The 18,773-nt window shown below is 35.4% G+C and overlaps 1 protein-coding gene across 4 annotated transcripts in view; it reads right to left on the minus strand.

Annotated features, from left to right (window-relative positions):
* Positions 1-18,773, minus strand: part of LOC132123466 (stromal interaction molecule 1-like) — a 39,542-nt gene that overhangs the window by 7,452 nt on the left and 13,317 nt on the right. For all 4 annotated transcript variants that reach the window (XM_059534090.1, XM_059534091.1, XM_059534092.1 and 1 more), the window contains exons 4-8: positions 16,672-16,786; positions 12,740-12,851; positions 11,631-11,746; positions 6,041-6,218; positions 870-1,047 (exon numbers count right to left, since the gene is read on the minus strand). In XM_059534090.1, coding sequence (XP_059390073.1) covers positions 870-1,047; positions 6,041-6,218; positions 11,631-11,746; positions 12,740-12,851; positions 16,672-16,786 — 699 coding nt within the window. The remainder of the gene's footprint in view (positions 1-869; positions 1,048-6,040; positions 6,219-11,630; positions 11,747-12,739; positions 12,852-16,671; positions 16,787-18,773) is intronic.

The raw sequence follows: 18,773 nt of genomic DNA on the forward strand, positions 1-18,773 counted from the left end.
AGTATTTAACCTTTTAACTTCTATTTATCCCATTATTTGCATATGTGATTAGGACAATTAGCTAATTTACATGACTCATGAATGAATCAGTTGGCAAGCTAATGAGAATAAATGGCATAAATTTCACCGCCTGAAACATTTTGCTATGACAAGATGCAAAATAATTAGTCACAGATAAGCTTTACACCCCAACCTAACCTTACTAGGAAAAACACAATCAACTCCTCCATTATAGCAGTAAATAACAGATCTCATCCAATAAGGGCCTAGGGGAGTGGGCTGAGGGTTCAGAGAGCCGAAAGGCCCCTTTTCCTTATAGAGAAGTGCTAATGAGCTTCAAACCCACAGAGATTTGTACCACCCTCTGACCCAGAATACCCACTTAGCACAGGGGTTTTAATAGACCATCATGAAAACAAACAATTCATCCAATAACATGCCACAAATACAGGTTGAATAATATACATAATATACATATACAGTCACAGAAGGAACCACTTGCTGTCCCTTACATACTGGAGCTTGTTACAATTCTGTGATCAGCTTCTGCAAAGATTTTTCACCAGATCTGAAGTATAATACTGCCTGTTATGCAACAGCACTGTGGTAATTGCTGAGTAAAGTAGGCCACAGCGTGGTGGTACACTAGATACTGCACTGGGAAGATACTCAAACTTCATTAGTACAGGAAATCATTTTGTTGATAACCTTTCAGATCATCTTGCAAGCATTTTCACCCACTTCCTGACCAAATCAAAAATATGGGCGGTATTGCAGAACCTGCTAATTTAAGTTCTACAAACTTAGAACATCTATATCTAAGTCTAACCACACTTGAACATCTTGCTTATTTATTAGGGGACTTTTACCTGGTCCAACTCCTCCTCTGCATATTTCTGTCGGCTCAGCTCGTTCTCAGTTCCCTCTCGGAGCCCCTTCAGTCTCTGCGCTTCTTGTTTGGCAGCATTGATCTCATCCCTCAGCTTCTGCTCCAGGTTTACCTTCTCCACCTCCACTGAACGGTGTTCCTCCTGAGCAATCTGCAGCCTGCGAGAAGGCAAAATAAACCACAAAGTATAAGTCGCAGATCACTAGTGTTACAATCTGCAAGTACAAAATGTTTAAGAAATGAATTTTGCTTGACCGCATTGGAAAAGTCAAGAAAATGTAGATAGCAGGGTAAAATCAACAACTTGAGGATCAAACAGAAGTCAAATGATTGGTTAAGCAGTAGGCTAAAAAAAAAAAGGTGACAAAGCATTTCTACTAATGCGAGGCGCTCCCCTAACAAGCTTTAGGGTGAAAAGTTAAACTTTGTAATTAATATTCATGAACCATGCCATGCCTGGAAAAGTCTATACACTAAACTTTCAGAGGAGAAATTTACATGAACGATACAAGTCATGCAAAATGCACAAAAGATGCATTCCTATAGATCAAACAGTAGAATATTCCATTAGCAACACCCTTGATTTCGCTGATCCTTTTGGGAATTTGAGTAAAAATACAAAACTGCTATCTATCTAGGGTCAATAATATATTTAAGGAATTAAATACTTAAGAGTGGAGAAAGCAGGTTCTTAAACTATGCTACCAAGAGCCATTTTATTCAAAAACCAGTAGACTGTGAAAAAACTTCTGCATGTGTGATTTCACTGGCATCAGTTATTGGAGTGGATCTAAGCTCTTGGCCAATTACATGATGTCTCACTCGTTATGAGACACCAAGATTGTGTTTAGCACAGCTCAGCAAACCGATAGTTGTGCAGCAAGACCAATAGATAAGATCCAAGGATAAAGATGCTAAAACAAAATATTACTAATGACAGGAAACTAAGGCATGCTTGATAAAAGACAAAAACCATCTGTCAGACAAAAACCACACATTAGCTTTCAGAAGTTAAATCTCAGCAGCTCCTTAAACCCAGCTGTGCTCTTTTCAGCTTCAGGTCCAGCAAGATGCTTAAGGTTCAAAGTTAGAGTTTTGTTTTAAACAGAAACAAAGTTTGTGATTTTGAAAAACTACCCATAAAAATACACACTAAAAAACAGGTCATGTCTGCTCATCATATAAATCCATTATTAATTAGCACATTAGCAGGATAAAAGCTAAAGATCATGAAACCACAGTCATAAAATAATCCTTGCTGTTTGCCTGGTTATGTTGTCTGTGTGTACACATATATGTGCAGCCAATTTCACATGACGTTTTCACACACAATTCCATCACCTTCATCCAAAAACTACATTCATAGGAAACTCTGTTTGCAAAACTAGGGTGTGGCTTTAAAAAGAAAAGAAGAAAAACAAGATGAGGTCATATCGAGCATGAAAGAGGAGCAGAAACAACACTGACAACTCTAGGCTTCCCTGAGCTACGACAGGATTAACGATTTTTCCTGGCGACAGAGAGAGGAACAGCAGAGCCCCTGATTTACTCAGTCGAGTCTATATAAGACCTCAGATCAATCTTCACTTCAAGGAAAAGGCTTTATCTGTCTGAGGGCTTCGCTTGAGGCATTTCCAATAACAAAAGTTTAGGGGACACTGGACTGCCTCAGAAGACACGATATCAATCACTGCAGGATTCTTAGTAGCATAATTCTTCACATTGAGCAAAATTTTTCAAATGAAGCTTAAACCAGATTGGCTTGAGCTTTTGCAGCAGTATATATCACATGTCGGGTCTGTTTTATGCTCATGTTAAAAATCAGTTTCTCCATGGAGAAAATGATGGGTAATTTGGAATTGGACTGAATGGATACAATTGCTGTATGGCTCATGCAGTGTCAATAATATCCAGAAGATGGCAGACCGAAGGCTTAAGAGACCTGATGGAAAAATAAACAGGTGGATGGGGGGAGAAGTGGTCATTCAGTGAAGGACTAGTGTAAGGTGATCTGAACTTCCAGCCAAGACTGAAAAACTATAGCACTCAATCCTGACCTCTGCCATTCACCATCCTCCAAATGAAGAAATCATATCTCTGTGTTACAAGCCAACAACAAATATCTAGAAAGATAAGTCGTCTCATTTACACTCTTAAAACTCTTTATGAATGAATTACTATTTTATGTAATCAGGGAGCTAAAATTTGAATCGTTTTATTCAATTCCTAGTTTTTCCATATTCAAACAAAACATTTCGCCTGACCTGCCATCTTTGCTCGAACTTGAACGACGATTGTTTGTTTTACTCTCTTTACTCTTACTCTCACAAAACATTCTTTCATGCTGGTGAAAGTACAGTTATGAAAACAAAAGACACTACAAACAAAAGAGTAGATGATGCAGGAACATAGCTTTTCAATGAAGTAATTCTTAATTAAACCCTTTGCAATGATTTTTAGAAATATTTTAAAGAAGTTTTGAAAGCTAAAGTGAAAAAAAAGAACATGAAATCTGAAATAATTACAATTTTGTAAATGTTTTAAGTCTATAACGCTCACCAAGACTTTAATTATTTGAGCAAACCATTCTTTTAAATGGTAATAATTTCACAATATTGCTGTTTTACCATAAATGCAGCCTTGGTCACTTCTTTCAGGAACATAAAAACAATATCTAATAATTTTACTAGTAGTGTATGCATTTATAATTTATTGCATAAAATAGTAGCAGTAGTAGTAGCAGTATAAATACTATGTCCTGCTCTCAAATGAAACAGAATGTGTACAATTTTAATCTTGTGAATTCTTTAAACTTTGACCGGTAATGTAATCATCTAAACATCCTACCAATACCACTGCAACAAACCAGAATGACCTAGCAACGTAATAGTGGCTCACTAAAGCAACTGGATAGCAATGCCACCCACCCACAAAACCCTACCGCACATGCATCATTCTACTTCTAATCATACTGAATTGTAAATTGCCATGCAGAATGGGCAGTGTACATTACGCCTCAATTCTGACTCAGAGTGAATGGACATAGATCACGCATGTGGTAATTTGGAAGCATTCGAGAAGAGGTTTGTCTGGTGTGAAATGCATCATAACTACCCAAGTCATATATTTAATCTTTATTCTTGAGTTTAAGCTGAGATGATTTGAAGTATCCAGGGTTAATCACCTCCCTCTGGGGCGACCGAAGCACTGTAGGCCTCTCACCCACCAAACCCCGGAGACGTGACCCGGTGACTCGGCCGGTTTGTCAGAACATAACATGCTGGACGTTCTCCACTGTAACAAACACACTATTCATAGTTTCCACTGCCCCGTCCTCTTCACACACACTCTCACACTTCATTCACATGTTAAAGGGATACAAGAACTCTTCCTGACACTCACACTCCTGTGCCTTTCTCTCAAAAGGTGACAGACTATGAGTCTGCATGAGGACTTCTACAGGAAGCTAGTGGATGACAGTTGATATTGCGGGATCAGAGCATTATCTGCATTCTCACATTCCTTAGGATTTTTAGCATATGTGTAATGGTTTTCAAATGCTGCTCAACTATTGAACACTTGCTGGTAAATATTCTCAGTGAGCTATGGGTCATTCTCTGAAACTGGTGCCTTTTCTAGTTCGAGAACATACAGTTTGCATAGTTGTAAACAGTCAATTAGACAAAGAAAGTGAATAATAAATTGCATAATGCCATATTAAGATAAATTGTATATTTGAATGTTTGTGCCTTCAAAAACAGTAACGAGGTTAACAAGTTTAGTTTAATGTGACATTACAAGCACCACAAGGTACTATTTTGTCAAATATGCAGTTTTCATTTGTCATACCGTATGAAATCATGAAGACAGAACTTTAAAGCGGGATTTATACTTTCGCCTGACAAGCCTCCGCTGACTGCGCGGGCAACTACCCAAAAGGACGAGGCTTTTATACTTGTCGCGTTCGCTGTTGTACTATTCTTTGAAACAACAGGGGGCGACAAGGAGTAATTGTCTCTAAAACTGCCGGGAATCACCGGTGAAAAGTCATTAGCCGGTACAAGGCTTGTGATGAATGAGTTGATGAATTAATCATTTATTAATGTATAAACTTAAAATGATCTTAAACTATTGGCTTTATTTCATATCAAACAAGACAACTTTAAGCAAAAAGTGTATCGTTAGTATGTAAATGAATTCTAATTCTATTTTTATACAATAAAAATAAAACGTACTTCAAATAAAAAGCCTTGGACAAACTATGCAAAAAAATAATTTTCCATCAAAAAGCACCTGATGGAGTTTAAACTTCACGTTAAACTGTTACTTCTTCAAACTGGCACGCGAAATGAGTTTGCGCGCACTCAAAATGAACTTGCGACAACAACTCAATGACGTCATATTACCCAAGCGAACTTATAAATCAGTATAAATCAGCCTTAAGTCTTTCAAATTAAGATAAATAGAATTACAGAAAGAACGCCAGCTAGAATTATATAATGATAAAACAATAGAACAACAGATAGGGATGATAGATAGGGCAATATATAGAACAGTAGATAGAATAGTAGAATGATGGATAGAATGATAGATAAAACGACAAATAGAATGACAGATAGACAGAACGAAAGACAGACAGATAGTTAGATAGATACTCATTTTCTAGCCATTCCTCTTTCTCTTTGAACAGATGTTCTCTACAGCAGTTTACTCCCATAAGCCTTCATATCATGTTCCCTCAGAAGGGAATCTTTAAAAAAAAGACACTTAAAAAAAGGCTTAAAAAAACACTTAATGAGCTCCTGTGCGCAAGTCATGTGTCAGTAGTTTAACTCACTATAAACAGGAGTACAAGGCTCATCTGGAGGTCAAGGTTATTCCATAACCTTGTCTTTTTGAATATCAAAACAAGCTCTGCAAGTTTTCAAAAACTATTCAACTTCCTGTGACTTAAAACTGTGGTTAATATGGCATTAGACATTGGATTGGACAAAGACGCCTGTCTAACACATGTTCGTGGTGCAAAAAAACTATTTAAAAACAGTGCAAAAAAAAAGCCTTGCATCAGTGCCAAGTGCGTCAAGAGTCACTACAGTTTCTCACACTCGTTCAAGAATCTAAAAATAAAGACAGAGCAGAACAGGTTCTCACTTCTGCTGTAGGTCATGAAGACTCTGCTCTGCCCGCTGGAGGCTCTCCAGGTCTTTCATCATCTTCTTCATGTGGTCTTTAGAGTGCCGGTTTTGGATGTAAGCGAACCAGCAGCCTCCCAGTCCGATGACTATTGACACTACCAGCATGAAGTCCTTCAGATGGTTATGTCTGTTCACTGTGAGAGACAGAAACCAGCATATACTTTAAACAAGTAGTCATTTATCAAAACCAGGGACTAACCTGGGGTTAAGTGCTGTGCTTAATGAACTCATAATTTGCAACATTTCTAATAAGACACTTCCAGTAAAATGACTTTTCTTTACATTAGGCTTTACTGTAGGACCCGGGTTCCCATGATGATGATCGATCGATGATGATCGATGATGCTTTAATATGCTGCATACCGTATGTAGGCAGTTCAAAAGGTTTTGGAATAGATCCCATGACCGGTTTAAGAGTGCAAAGCTGAGGTGTAGGTGTAGGTTGTAGTAGTAGAATTCAATCTGCATTCTGAACAATGAGGTAGAACATCTAAATTCAGTTTGCAGATTGATACACGCAAAACATTGGCATTCTCTCCAAACTGTCCAAATGCTTCCCACAAAAGCTGTTTATTGCAATTTTCTTGTAAGCATTGTGCTGGTACACAGAGCAACTGCAGTACTTTCATCTCGTAAAGGTTAAAGCATTTACTGTAGGGATAGATGGTGCTTCTGCAGTTACAGTCCTGCAATACTTGCCACTGATGTGCCATTGGGCAAGACAGTTAACCTAACAACAGCCCCAGGGACAGCACACAGTCCTGACCATGGATGACTCAATCTCTTACTCTGTCTGCACATAACTATGATTAAATATAAATGTCTGCATTGAGAGATGGAAAAAAACACTTTTCTCAACTCCTCATCCTCTAGGGAGCATGACCAGTTGTCTAGTAAATAGTAGAAAAGTAGTAGGTCTGCATCAGCTTGATAGCTTTAATAACTAAAACCTAACATACTAAAATACTATTTACAGAGTTTTGCCCTTTGATTGTAAGGATATAAACTTCGGGCCAAAATGATTTTTACTGTTTATGAAAAAAGACTAACCAAGACTGCATATATTTAATAAAAAATACAGTAAAATCTGTAATATTGTGACATATCATTAAAATTTATAATATCTGCTTTCTATATTAATATATTTTGAAATGTAATTAATTTCTGTAATGCAAAGCTCAATCATCCCTCCAGTCTTCAGAGTTACATGATCCTTCAGAATTTATTCTAATATGCTGATTTGCTGCTCAAGCAAAATTTCTTATTTTCATTGTTGAAAACAGTTGTGCTGCTTAATATTGTTGTTGAAACCTTGATACACTACCATATAAAGATACATTTTAAAAAAAGGAATACTTTTATTAAGCGAGGTGGCATTAAAATTCATCCAAAAATGGCAAAGTTCTTCAAAACTGACAGCATAAAGTTCCAAAAGACTGGCAAATTAAATCAATACTTTCTATTCGTCAAAATATCCAGAAAAGAAATGCATCACAGTTTCCACAAAAATATTAAAAAGCAAAAACTGTACAACACTTATAACAAGAACCATTAATAACTGAGCAACCTGGGACATCTGCACTAATAGCTGCAGCACCATAGCTCGAACATTAAAAACAAATCTCACAAGCAGAAGGTTGTGATGGGACAATCTCTTCAAATTATACAAATGGTGTTGTTAAACGTTGAACTGTAGTCCTTTAAAGCCTGTCAACCGTATCAGCGAATTAACAAAAACAAGGGGTAATGGAGTCGTGCTTCTGATGGAAGTATTGTCCCGAGGTACCAGGACAGCTGGAATCTGTGCCTGGAGATCAGTAGGGTGGTGTCGAGCCGTCACATGCAGGCTGCACCATCTCCCTGGTTTCCTGGAGGCGGACCTCTTCAGGGTCAACTTGCACAATGAGATCTGCCACATTCAGACCCTCTGTCTGTGACTTCCCGTTCAGACCTTTGATAGGACGGTCTTGATGACGGATGGACATTTTGTTCTAAATGGAACCACAGTAGGGAATGTCAAATGCAAATGCTTAAATTAAGGTTGCTGGATCTGAAGGGGCGAGATTGCAGGCTTTTGTATCATTTTGGCTTTCTAGTTAAGGTTAGTACAACAATAACTTGGCAATTTTCCATCCTTTATCTAATAGAGAGAGAAAAGTATTTAGTAAATCTTGGCGAGAAAAAAAATGTGTTGTAGGGCTGGGCGATATACAAAAAAAATGATATCTCGATATTGTCAATTTTTTTACGATATTCGATATATATCTCGATATGTTTGCATTTAAATAATAAAAAATAAAACATGATTTTCTTTTGCCCATTAAAAAAAAAAAAAACATTTAGATTAAACAGCTAATTTAAGCAGTTAAAAAATCTAGACCAAGAGATCACTTACTGCTTTTTATTAATGAATACATGTAGGCCTATATGTAACTGAAGCAGTGCAAATTAAGTAACAGTTACAGAAAGTGCATTCTGTCAACTTTTTAGTGCATGCAATTCACAATTTAAACTATGCAACTGGGATAAGTATTTTATTTTAATTTTTCAACAAGTTTTTAAGCTAAGAACACAAGTCTGTCAACTGTCTGTGGTTTTAAGAGAAGCTCTGTGGCATGAAACTATGTTCCTACTGACACTAAAAACCCTCTTAGATGGGGAGCTAGTTGCTGAAGCACATAGCTATTTCTTATATATAAATATATATAAATGAATACCAAAGACTTTTGCATTCTCTCTGTCTATATTATGGAAACTGGTAAACATATCAGTGAAATTCCCCAATAGTAATTCCAAATGGCCATAGCCTATGTTTCTCTATTCAAACATCAGCGGTCGAGTAAGTGCATTTATTTTGCGATCACAAATGCAAACAATACAGTTGAGATCTCACGACAGAACACAGACCGGCTGAACGACGCTTTCATTAGATCGCTCAATTCCAGCTTGTTCGTGTTTTCAGATTATCGTCGGCGGCTCTTCCGCAATGAGGAGTGAGCACGTGCGCATGGTTGCCAGATTGCTTAAAATAAGCAAACACCGGGAAGAAAATGTATCCTTGTAACAGTGGAGCTCTGATTGGGAGATTTAAACTCTTGTTATCTGGCAACCGCTATCATTACAGCTCTCTCGTTATCATTTAAATAAATGGTTTTCTATTTTTTCATATATTTTAAAATGTATTTTTTTTTCTGCTATGGCAAAGCTGAATTTTTTGTAGTTATTACTTTAGTCTTCGGTGTCATGTGATCTCAGAAATCATTATTTTAATAAACTGATTTCAATGTTATCATTAATGTTGAAATCGGTTGTTTTTGGAAACAATGATACATGTTTTTAAGATTCTTTCAAAAGAATAGCATTTACTTAAAATAAATATTATCTCACCTTATAAACCTTTATATAATCTTTATTGTCATTTTCAGTTAAATTAAGACATCCTTGCTGAATAAAAGTATAATTTTCTTTCATAAAATACCTGACCCCAACATTAAATGATTTGTGAATTTTTTTAAATTGCACTCAAAATAACCAAATGCAAATATCTTGTTAACTCTGACAATTGCTGTCATTATTGCTGGGGATATTGAAATTCTTATTTTAATAGTGTGGCTGATAAATGTCCTATATTACAATGTACAATATTGTGTCTATTTAATAATAATAAATCTAATCACAATATTATAATGCACAGTACGAAAAAAAAAAATTGGCAATTAAAAAAATATAACTGTTTTAAAGATTAATTTTGAATGTTACATTAATCTAAATGTAAAAAATAAATAAATAAATAAATAAATAAAAACTAATATCAACCAATAAAGACACGATACATCATGCATTTGTAGTTATTGCAGACAATTTATATTTTTCCCCTTGAAATTCATAGCTTTTTTATAGAGCTATTAATCCAAAATAAATATTAATAAACAAATGGCAATAACAGAAGGGGAGACATGTCACATGGCTAATAAAAACAATCGCTTTGGCTAGATCTGGAACAGCATTCTGAGCATTAATAAAATGTCAAGACACTCATTCTAGCACTAAAACAACTTTGTTCTTGCTCATAGCAAAAGGCATGTGTAGCACATAGTTATGTCAGCCCCGGTGTATTCTGGGGTGTGGCGTAAATCAAATCACATCGCAGTGCTACTGTCCAATCTGTGACGTGCAATCGAGATGATGGATGGTCAGCAAACAGAAAGAGCAAATAGTGCATGGCACAGACTGATCCCATTTCCGGCTCAAGGCAGATTCTTTAGATAACACTCCCAGGAATGTAACAGACTGTGTAAGAATGTGCTCCTGGGAACAAGCTTTTTTGTAAATACATAAGATATTGATGAAACAAAAGAAAGGGAATTTATCAAATATGCTCTCTCTTTTACAAATACCTCTAAACCTGCCGAGCCAGTAAAGCAGCATTCTGGAAGGATAGAAACAATGGGCCGCATCCATTTCAGTGCGCCTAAGACGTGTGTTCAGAATACAGAGGGATAGTCTACACCCTCCCTATCCAACCCCTCAAGCCTTCCCCATCACCCTACAGCAGATGACTACGAGCCTCACAAGACCTGTGGATGCTGGCTGACCACCGTAGAAAATAAATAGAAGAAGATTGCATTGATCAATATGGCAGAATATGGCAATGGGTTCTGGACTTTTTGGTCTGGGACCAACTTAAAAGTGCTATTGTTAGCCTGTTTTATGTTTCTATAAGAGAAATTCAAAAGTTTGGGGTTAAAGTTTTTTTAAATCAACAGTTTTATTTAGCATTAAATCAACCAACAGTTAAGACATTCTAAATAAATGCTGTTCTTTTCACCTTTCTAATTACCAAAGAATACTGATGAAAATGTAACACTGTTTCCACAAAAATATTAAGCAGCACAACTGTTCTCAACACTGAAAATATTAGAGATTTTTTTTTTCTTGAGCAACAAATCAGCATATTAGAATGATTTCTGAAGAATCATGTGATACTGAAAACTGGAGTAATGATGCTGAAAATTCACTATAGGAATAAACTACATTTAAAAATATATTTCATTATTTGAAATAGTAATAATTTTCACAATATTACTGTTTTTCAAATAAATGCAGGCTTCTTTTATAAACATAAAAAAATATACTTACCAATGTCATACTTTTGAACAAACTAACAGTTGCCTGTTTTTCAGATTCTTATTCTAAATCCAAAGTAACACCATGTTTGCATTTTTACAGCTCCTCCCATATATATGTAGATCAACAATTGCTGGCAATTCACTACAAGTAGTCTAAAGCCCAAGTAAATAAGCTGGTTCTTCTGAGCTTATTTGCAAGTTAAACTGGTCTATCGACCATCTGATGTGATGGACACCTCAGCAGCTGGCTCGTGTTTGAATACGTTTAAAGTTAAAGACAGATTACAACAGAAACAGAAATGATCACACCTAAGCAGACACAAGGTACAGATCGCTACAAACATTTCTAGAAAATATATACGAGTTGAATGTTTTGGTTTGATTCGTGATGGTCTACCAGAGGGAAATCTCACTCACTCATAGGAGCTCCGAACAGAACCGTATCCAGAGCCTTGAGCTGTAGTTTCTGAAAGTGAGTCCGGTCCAGAATCTTCAGGATGGTCTGCGTCAGAGTGACGTTCTTCACTGCAAACCTAAAAACAAGAAAAAATAATTAATACAAAAGTGCAGCAGATGTATTCGGAAAAAGATGTCAGACTTACTGAGTCAAATAGAAAAATGAGTTTCAAAGTTAAAGAAGAAACATTTGACCATAATAAATAGGTTTTAAATCCATAAATGATGCTCACAACGGTCAAGATTTGAGTGTCAAGTAATTTTTGTCTCACTAAAAGTGGAATAAATGCTCGGTTAGGATGAGTGTCAAGTGTTTCCCATCACATTTGGACCAAACTAATTTAACCAGCATGTCAGAAGTTAAGAGCACAGTCTCAAATGTATTTAAATGTCCTGCTCTTTTTTTTTAAACTGCTTTGTTTAATTTCTGCACTACTAGTACCACCAAATGGCACAGATGACCATTTTTGTTAAGAATAAACAAATTTACTAAATTCCAGTTGTCTGTGCATATTAAACTGAGACTGATTAAACTTTTATGAATTTTATGAATATACTTACATATTTCTATTTCAAATGCTTTTCTGAATTTTCTATTCTTCAAAGAACTCAAAGAAATGTAAAGCAGCACAACTGTTTTCAAAATTGTTAAGAAATATTTATTGAGCAAATTAGCATATTAGAATGATATCTGAAGGATCATGTGACTCATGACTTCCTAAAACTCAGATTTGCCATCACAGAAATAAACTAATTTTTTTAAAGTATATTAAAATAAAAACATTGTTTTAAATTGAGTAATATTTCACATTATTACTGCTTTTATTGTATTTTCACTTGTGCATTAAATATTTTTTAACAGTAGTGTGTATGTACGTGTGTAGGCACATACATTATATATACATATAATGCAATAGATACATAATGAAATATTATAATTATAAAAAATACATATATATACATATACATTACATTTATATAATAATAATTACACACAGCAGCAGCTTTAAAGATTGAAGATTGATTAAAGATTATAAAGCTTCTTGATAATTATTGCTGTTAAAACTCACCGAGGCATGGATGTACCATTGAAATTCAACTTCCGGAAGGCATCTGCATATTGTGGCAGCTCCAGGTAGTCGATAAGCCAATCCACAACCTCATCCACTGTCCAGTTGTACACTGGAGAACAGAAACACAAAGCTAAAATTAGGCCAAATTCATAAACATTGCAATGTATCAGGATTCATTTATGAAAACAAGCTAATAAATGCCATGTAATACAACGTGTGATCAAAAGTGGGTGGTTTTGACTTAAAATGAGTCTCCTAGTGGAGTTTTTAAATTTAGTAAGAATCGTGACGGATTTTAAAAAACACATCGTTACATGATTCAGAGGTCTGCAGGGAATAGAGCGTGTGACTAAGAGTTTCAATATCTGATTTTGAAGAAGCTTCTTTTTCATGCAAAATACATAGGTCTTAATTGATAAATTATCCTATTCATACGGTTTTCTATTTATTTCTGGCCTTTAAATTAACGTTTTATAGTCAATATTAGCCTGCTGAGATCTTTGGTAGAAGCCAAATCTTGGCGAGGAAAGAGGAAACTGCAGCGGATTTGAGAGGTATTAAAAGCTAATAATTGAAAAAAAAAAACAATCCATATTTTTTTTTTAATAATAAATTTAAAAAATGAAAATTTCAAAAGATATGAAATATTTGAAATTAAGACTTTTTGGGACATGGCTGAAATTGACTCGTTTATCTGCAGTAGGGCTGAAACGATTCCTCGAGTAACTCAATTACAAAAAATGATCGAGGCAAATTCCTCTGCCTCGAAGTTTAATTAATTTTTTCGCAATGATTTTTTCGATGTGACACAATGCATTTACGTCACCCACAAAGCAGAAGGAGACACAAGCACTGCGTCCGAAATAGCATACTGCAAGGAGTCAGCAGTGTTTTGATTTGAGGCCGTGGGCAAACGTAAAGAGAACGTCGTGGCGTGTGTCCATTGCAAGATAGAGCTGGCATACCACAACTAGGGCCCTATGATTTCCGCGATGCAGAAAACGTGGAGGGAATCGCGGAATCCAGTCATAAAAATGGAATTTACAGTTAAACGCATTGCACTTACATCGAATCACGATATGGACTAATATCCGTAAATATTAAGCCGGAAGAGTCTATTTAAATATGAATCCTGCATGTTCTGCATGTCTGTGTTAATGAATGGAGCAGGAGCGTGTCTTCATTCATTAAACACACGGAAGCGCAGGTGACGCTCATGGTGATTTCAGCGTCTGCTGTCTCACTAAATAAGGACATGAACACATGAACAACATCTCCAGAACTGCTCTGACAGCCACTTCATGAGCATTTGACCATTTGATTTGAGTAAAACTAGCGTCACATCACATACACAGAACTGTAAAGGTACGTCAACCCGTCAAAATAAAAGTGAAACTTAGTTGTTCATTTTTAGAGACCCAGGAGTCTTATTTTCTCTTCCATAATTAATATTGCACTTTAAGCAAAAACACATTTTATCTGATTACTTGATTAATCGATGGAATTTTTGGTAGAATACTCGATTACTAAAATATTCGATAGCTACAGCCCTAATCTGCAGTGTCACATTCTGACAATGAAACAAAAGGAAATTTGTAAAAAAAATAAATAAATTGCCAGAGGCTATGATTCATCGCAATAAATCAGCTGTCAGTGGCAATTTCACCCAAAGCGATCAAAACTGCCCATGATATTTGAATGAAAAGAGAAAAAGACATCAAAAATAAAGCATACACAGCTGGCATAACCATCCAATTATATCACATTTTAATGGAGAATAAATATTAAACTGGCATAAATAACAATCACAGTCACACCACATTTGAAAAAAAAAAAAACAACAACTAGCAGACACTGCCAGCTCTCAATGAAAACACTGTAAGAGTATCTATCTCTCTCACGTCTCGCCTGACCCTAGCATAAAACTGTGCTCAGTGTGTGTGTGTGTGTGTGTGTGGACAGATTGGCTTTCATAGCCTTGGCTCTACAGCTGTGGTTTGAGGAAGAGCTGCAATGCAGGATAAACCAGACCAAAGAGAGACATTGAGAGGATGTCTCAACACTAGACAGACAGTGTGGAGGGTTTATTGTCAGATCCAAGAATAGTTGCCAAAATGTCCAGCATACAACCAGAACACATGCATGATGCAATCATGCAATCCCATAATAGAATGCATTTTGAATGACTATTCAGTCATTCATTATAAGGGAGGTTTTAACATACATTTTCAAAACATACATACATACATTTAGCAATAAATTGAAACTAAGTGCAACCATTAAACAGAATAACAGATTTATCTTCTAAAAGTCAAAAAAACTAAATAACATATTTAATATATAAATAGGCCAAAAACCTGCACTGCACTACTGTACAAAAGTTTGGAGTTGGAAGGATTTTATTCATTTTAAATGTACTTTTTTTCTTTGATGAATAGACAGTTCAAAAGAACAGCATGTAAAAATCTTCTGTAAAATTACAAATGTCTTTCGTCACTTTTGATCAATTAAAAGTAATTGCTGAAGTAAAATATTAACCCCCAAATAAATATATAAACAAATAAATCGTTGGGAAAAAAAGTTCCTGAGACAATTGTTCTGGTTAATTTCGGAGGAAACGCGGCTTAAGTAACATTTTATTGCACTAAATGATCACTGCATAAATTATAAAGGGATAATAAATGACGCAATATGTTTATTACTTCCAATGTAGACAATAAAGAAAATAGATAAATTTCTAACTGACAAGTTGGTTGCTGAATAACTAGTATTTTATGTTACCCTGCGTAGTTTTGTTCATGATTTGAGATTGAGGTCATGCAAGACGCTCATGTTGAGATCAGCCTCTTAACTTATCGACAAAATAAATGGAGAGCGTTTTCTTTTTCATTTTGAAACTTGATAGTCCAATTTATTATGTTGTCTTACCTTTACACTAATATATGGTTATTTAATAATACAGCACTGTTTCTTTTTCTTTCAGGAACAAACCTGTGACATTTCGGTCCACAATCACTGCATTGTGCAGCAGTACATCCACTGCAGCAAGCAGCACACCCTTTTATTCCCTTTAGCTTTAGTTTTACCAATGCCTCATTCACATTTATAGGCAGGATGCACGTGTTGAGTGTTCTGGAGCGGATCTGGAGTTTATCTGGATTTGTAGGAGGTGTTGAACACCACTGAAAAGTGGCTCCCTGAGTGTTCACACATCTGCTGTTAAGAGGCCCATTTAAGTTAACACTAAACACAACACATGACCAAAATAAAATGACCATGTCCTAGCATTATGATTGTACCATGTTACATTAGAATTTCAATTTTCATTATTACTACTACTACTACTAAAAATAAAATAAATATATATGTTGTAATATTTTAATGTAAAATAAAAAGTAAATATAATTATACAAATATAATGATTAATAACAATAATAATAAATATTGTATTGAAATTTGTTGTACTGTGAAGTAAAATACATATTTTGACAATAATAATTTAATTATATAATACTGATTCACCATTATATTACCATGGCCAAGTAACTTAAAAGAAAACCATTTTGTTATTATAATAAATGTCCAGAAATGCCATGGTAAAATCATGTGGTATCACAGAATGAATCTGGGATACATTTTAATTAATTATCATATTTTTTCCACATCATCTTTTCCAGCTGTACAGTTTAAGGCACATTATGCAGTCAACTAAAAAAAAAAAAAAAAACTTATTGTAAAAAAAAAAAAAAAAAAAAAATCTGACTTTGAGGTTTTCAGGTCAGCAAAAAACATTAAGAATAGGAGTATGCATTCAGGTCAACCGATGAGTTGTTTTTCAATAAAAGGTACAACATATTCCACTGCATGTGAGAAAAGCATGACCAGCAGCTTTCTGCGTTTATGGGTCATTATGAAAGAGTTGCGCTCACCTTTTGAACTCTTCCAGGTATTCCACAGGTCCTCCACGCTTATGAGCTGGTCGTCACCGTGGAAAGTGTTGTGCTTGGCTTTGGGGTCATGGTAGTTGAGGTCCTCTCTTAAAAACTGTTGGATAACAGGGAACAAAATGAAATATATTCCAATAGGCATCTCAGGTATTGCAGAGTTTTTGTTTTTCATATACGTTTCCTTTATAAAGAGCTTGAGAGCAGATATTTATTTATTTTTATAATTCCTTCATAAAGACCTTGAGATGTGTAGAATAATTTGTTTGTGCACAACTGCACAAAATTAAGCAGACACTTAATGCAGCCTTTAAAAAGCTTGTTAAGTCTGACGTCACGTAGCAGCACTTCCGTGTCCAAACAACAAAAAGGTGCTAATATAAACTCACAATGTGATAGAATACTAGCGGAAAAGTTATAATATTAACCTTTAACTCCATACCGAAGTCCCAGATAGCCAGACAATGAAAATATAAAAATAAAAAAAATATATAAAAATTATTTGTGTTTGGGACGCTGTGAGCACGGAGACTGTAGTGTATACTGTAAGTTTGAAAGCGTTAGCTAAAATTATTAATATGAATAAACAGTGCTCATAAATGGCTGCTAAGGTCGTATTCTCAAGTGAAGCGAGTTGAGGCTTGGACCCGGAAACAGCGCTTCTTACGTCATCACTTAACAACCGAATAGTGGTACCAAGGTACAGAAATGATATCAGAGGACAATGAAAAAAAAAATTATGAAATCAAAACCAAATATAAAACAAAATATATAAAATAATTAAATTAAAAAATATAATAAAAAAATAAACCAAAATACATAAAACAATATTATAAAAATAAAATAATACAAAATAAATAAAATAAAAATAATAAAATAAAGTAAAAAAAAAAACTATTAAAATACCACAAAACTAAATCTTAAAAATATAACAAATAAATAAATGGATATTTTTGCTAATGGATAACGGAAGCCTTTACAGTCTTAACAGACACTATATAGAGACTTTGATTTTAACCCGCTATGACAAGCAATACTACATTTTGTTAGTCACTTGGTTTCCAATCCGATAGTCCCACCCACACCAAAAACTTACTGGAGCAAAAATTACAGTTGGTTTGACTATTACGAGCAAACGACCAACACGTAATTCAATGACAATAAACTATTTACTCTAGGGAACATTTTACAGCCAACCCACTGGGCATAACCTATCTTACATGTAGAATGCATGATGTTTAAGAAATTCTGGGTCTTTTAATACCATTGGGTTTTTGAACAAATATAGAGCAAAGACTCTGTTTGCTCAGACACAGCAGTTGGCAAAACTGATTAGACAACATAACGCAACAGAAGGTTAGAGTGCAGTTCACAGAATATTTCAAACTGTGCTTCAAACTGTGGTTAAACTGCAACCACTGTGGGAGATTTGTCATAAATGTGAAAATATTTAGATACATCTGACAAACCACACCTGCTTTCGTGTTTGGCTTATGACTGACATATCAAAACATATAGAGATGCTTGGCTTTTTCCCACAGTGGCTTTTTCACTGGAAATGCCGTCACCAAGGCATAAAAAAAAAGAAAATTAGTCATGGTTTTCAGATACAGGCCAAGACATTCATCGATTGCCCACTCAAAGACAAGTGTTGAGCAAGATGAACAAGACTCCTGTGTGGAAACTGACACTGAATGTAGCGCAACCGTTTCTATCAGTTACATTTTGTGATTGTAAACTGCACTACATGCCTTCAAATCCTCATTTTGAGATTTTGGAACACAGCCTTTCACAAGAATATCAGGATGCTTGCCATTCCGTCAGATTTGCCTTGATGCTGCTTCGAGAAGGCTGAAGGCAGCAGGACAGCACGCCTACACAACATATCGCACGACTGAAGGATGCCAGGGAGAGGCAGGCCCTGTGAACGCTTCCAAAACGACACCCAAAGAACATGATGACTGGCTTTTCTTGGGCAAACAGCCACCGGTTCAAAAGCAGCATCAGAGATTTTGGATACCATTCATAAAAGAGAGATGGTACAGAAGGCATATGTGTGAGTTTACGGCTTAGAAACATATTGCTGA

Source organism: Carassius carassius, chromosome 41 (assembly GCF_963082965.1).
Source record: "Carassius carassius chromosome 41, fCarCar2.1, whole genome shotgun sequence".
Lineage (NCBI taxonomy): Eukaryota > Metazoa > Chordata > Actinopteri > Cypriniformes > Cyprinidae > Carassius > Carassius carassius.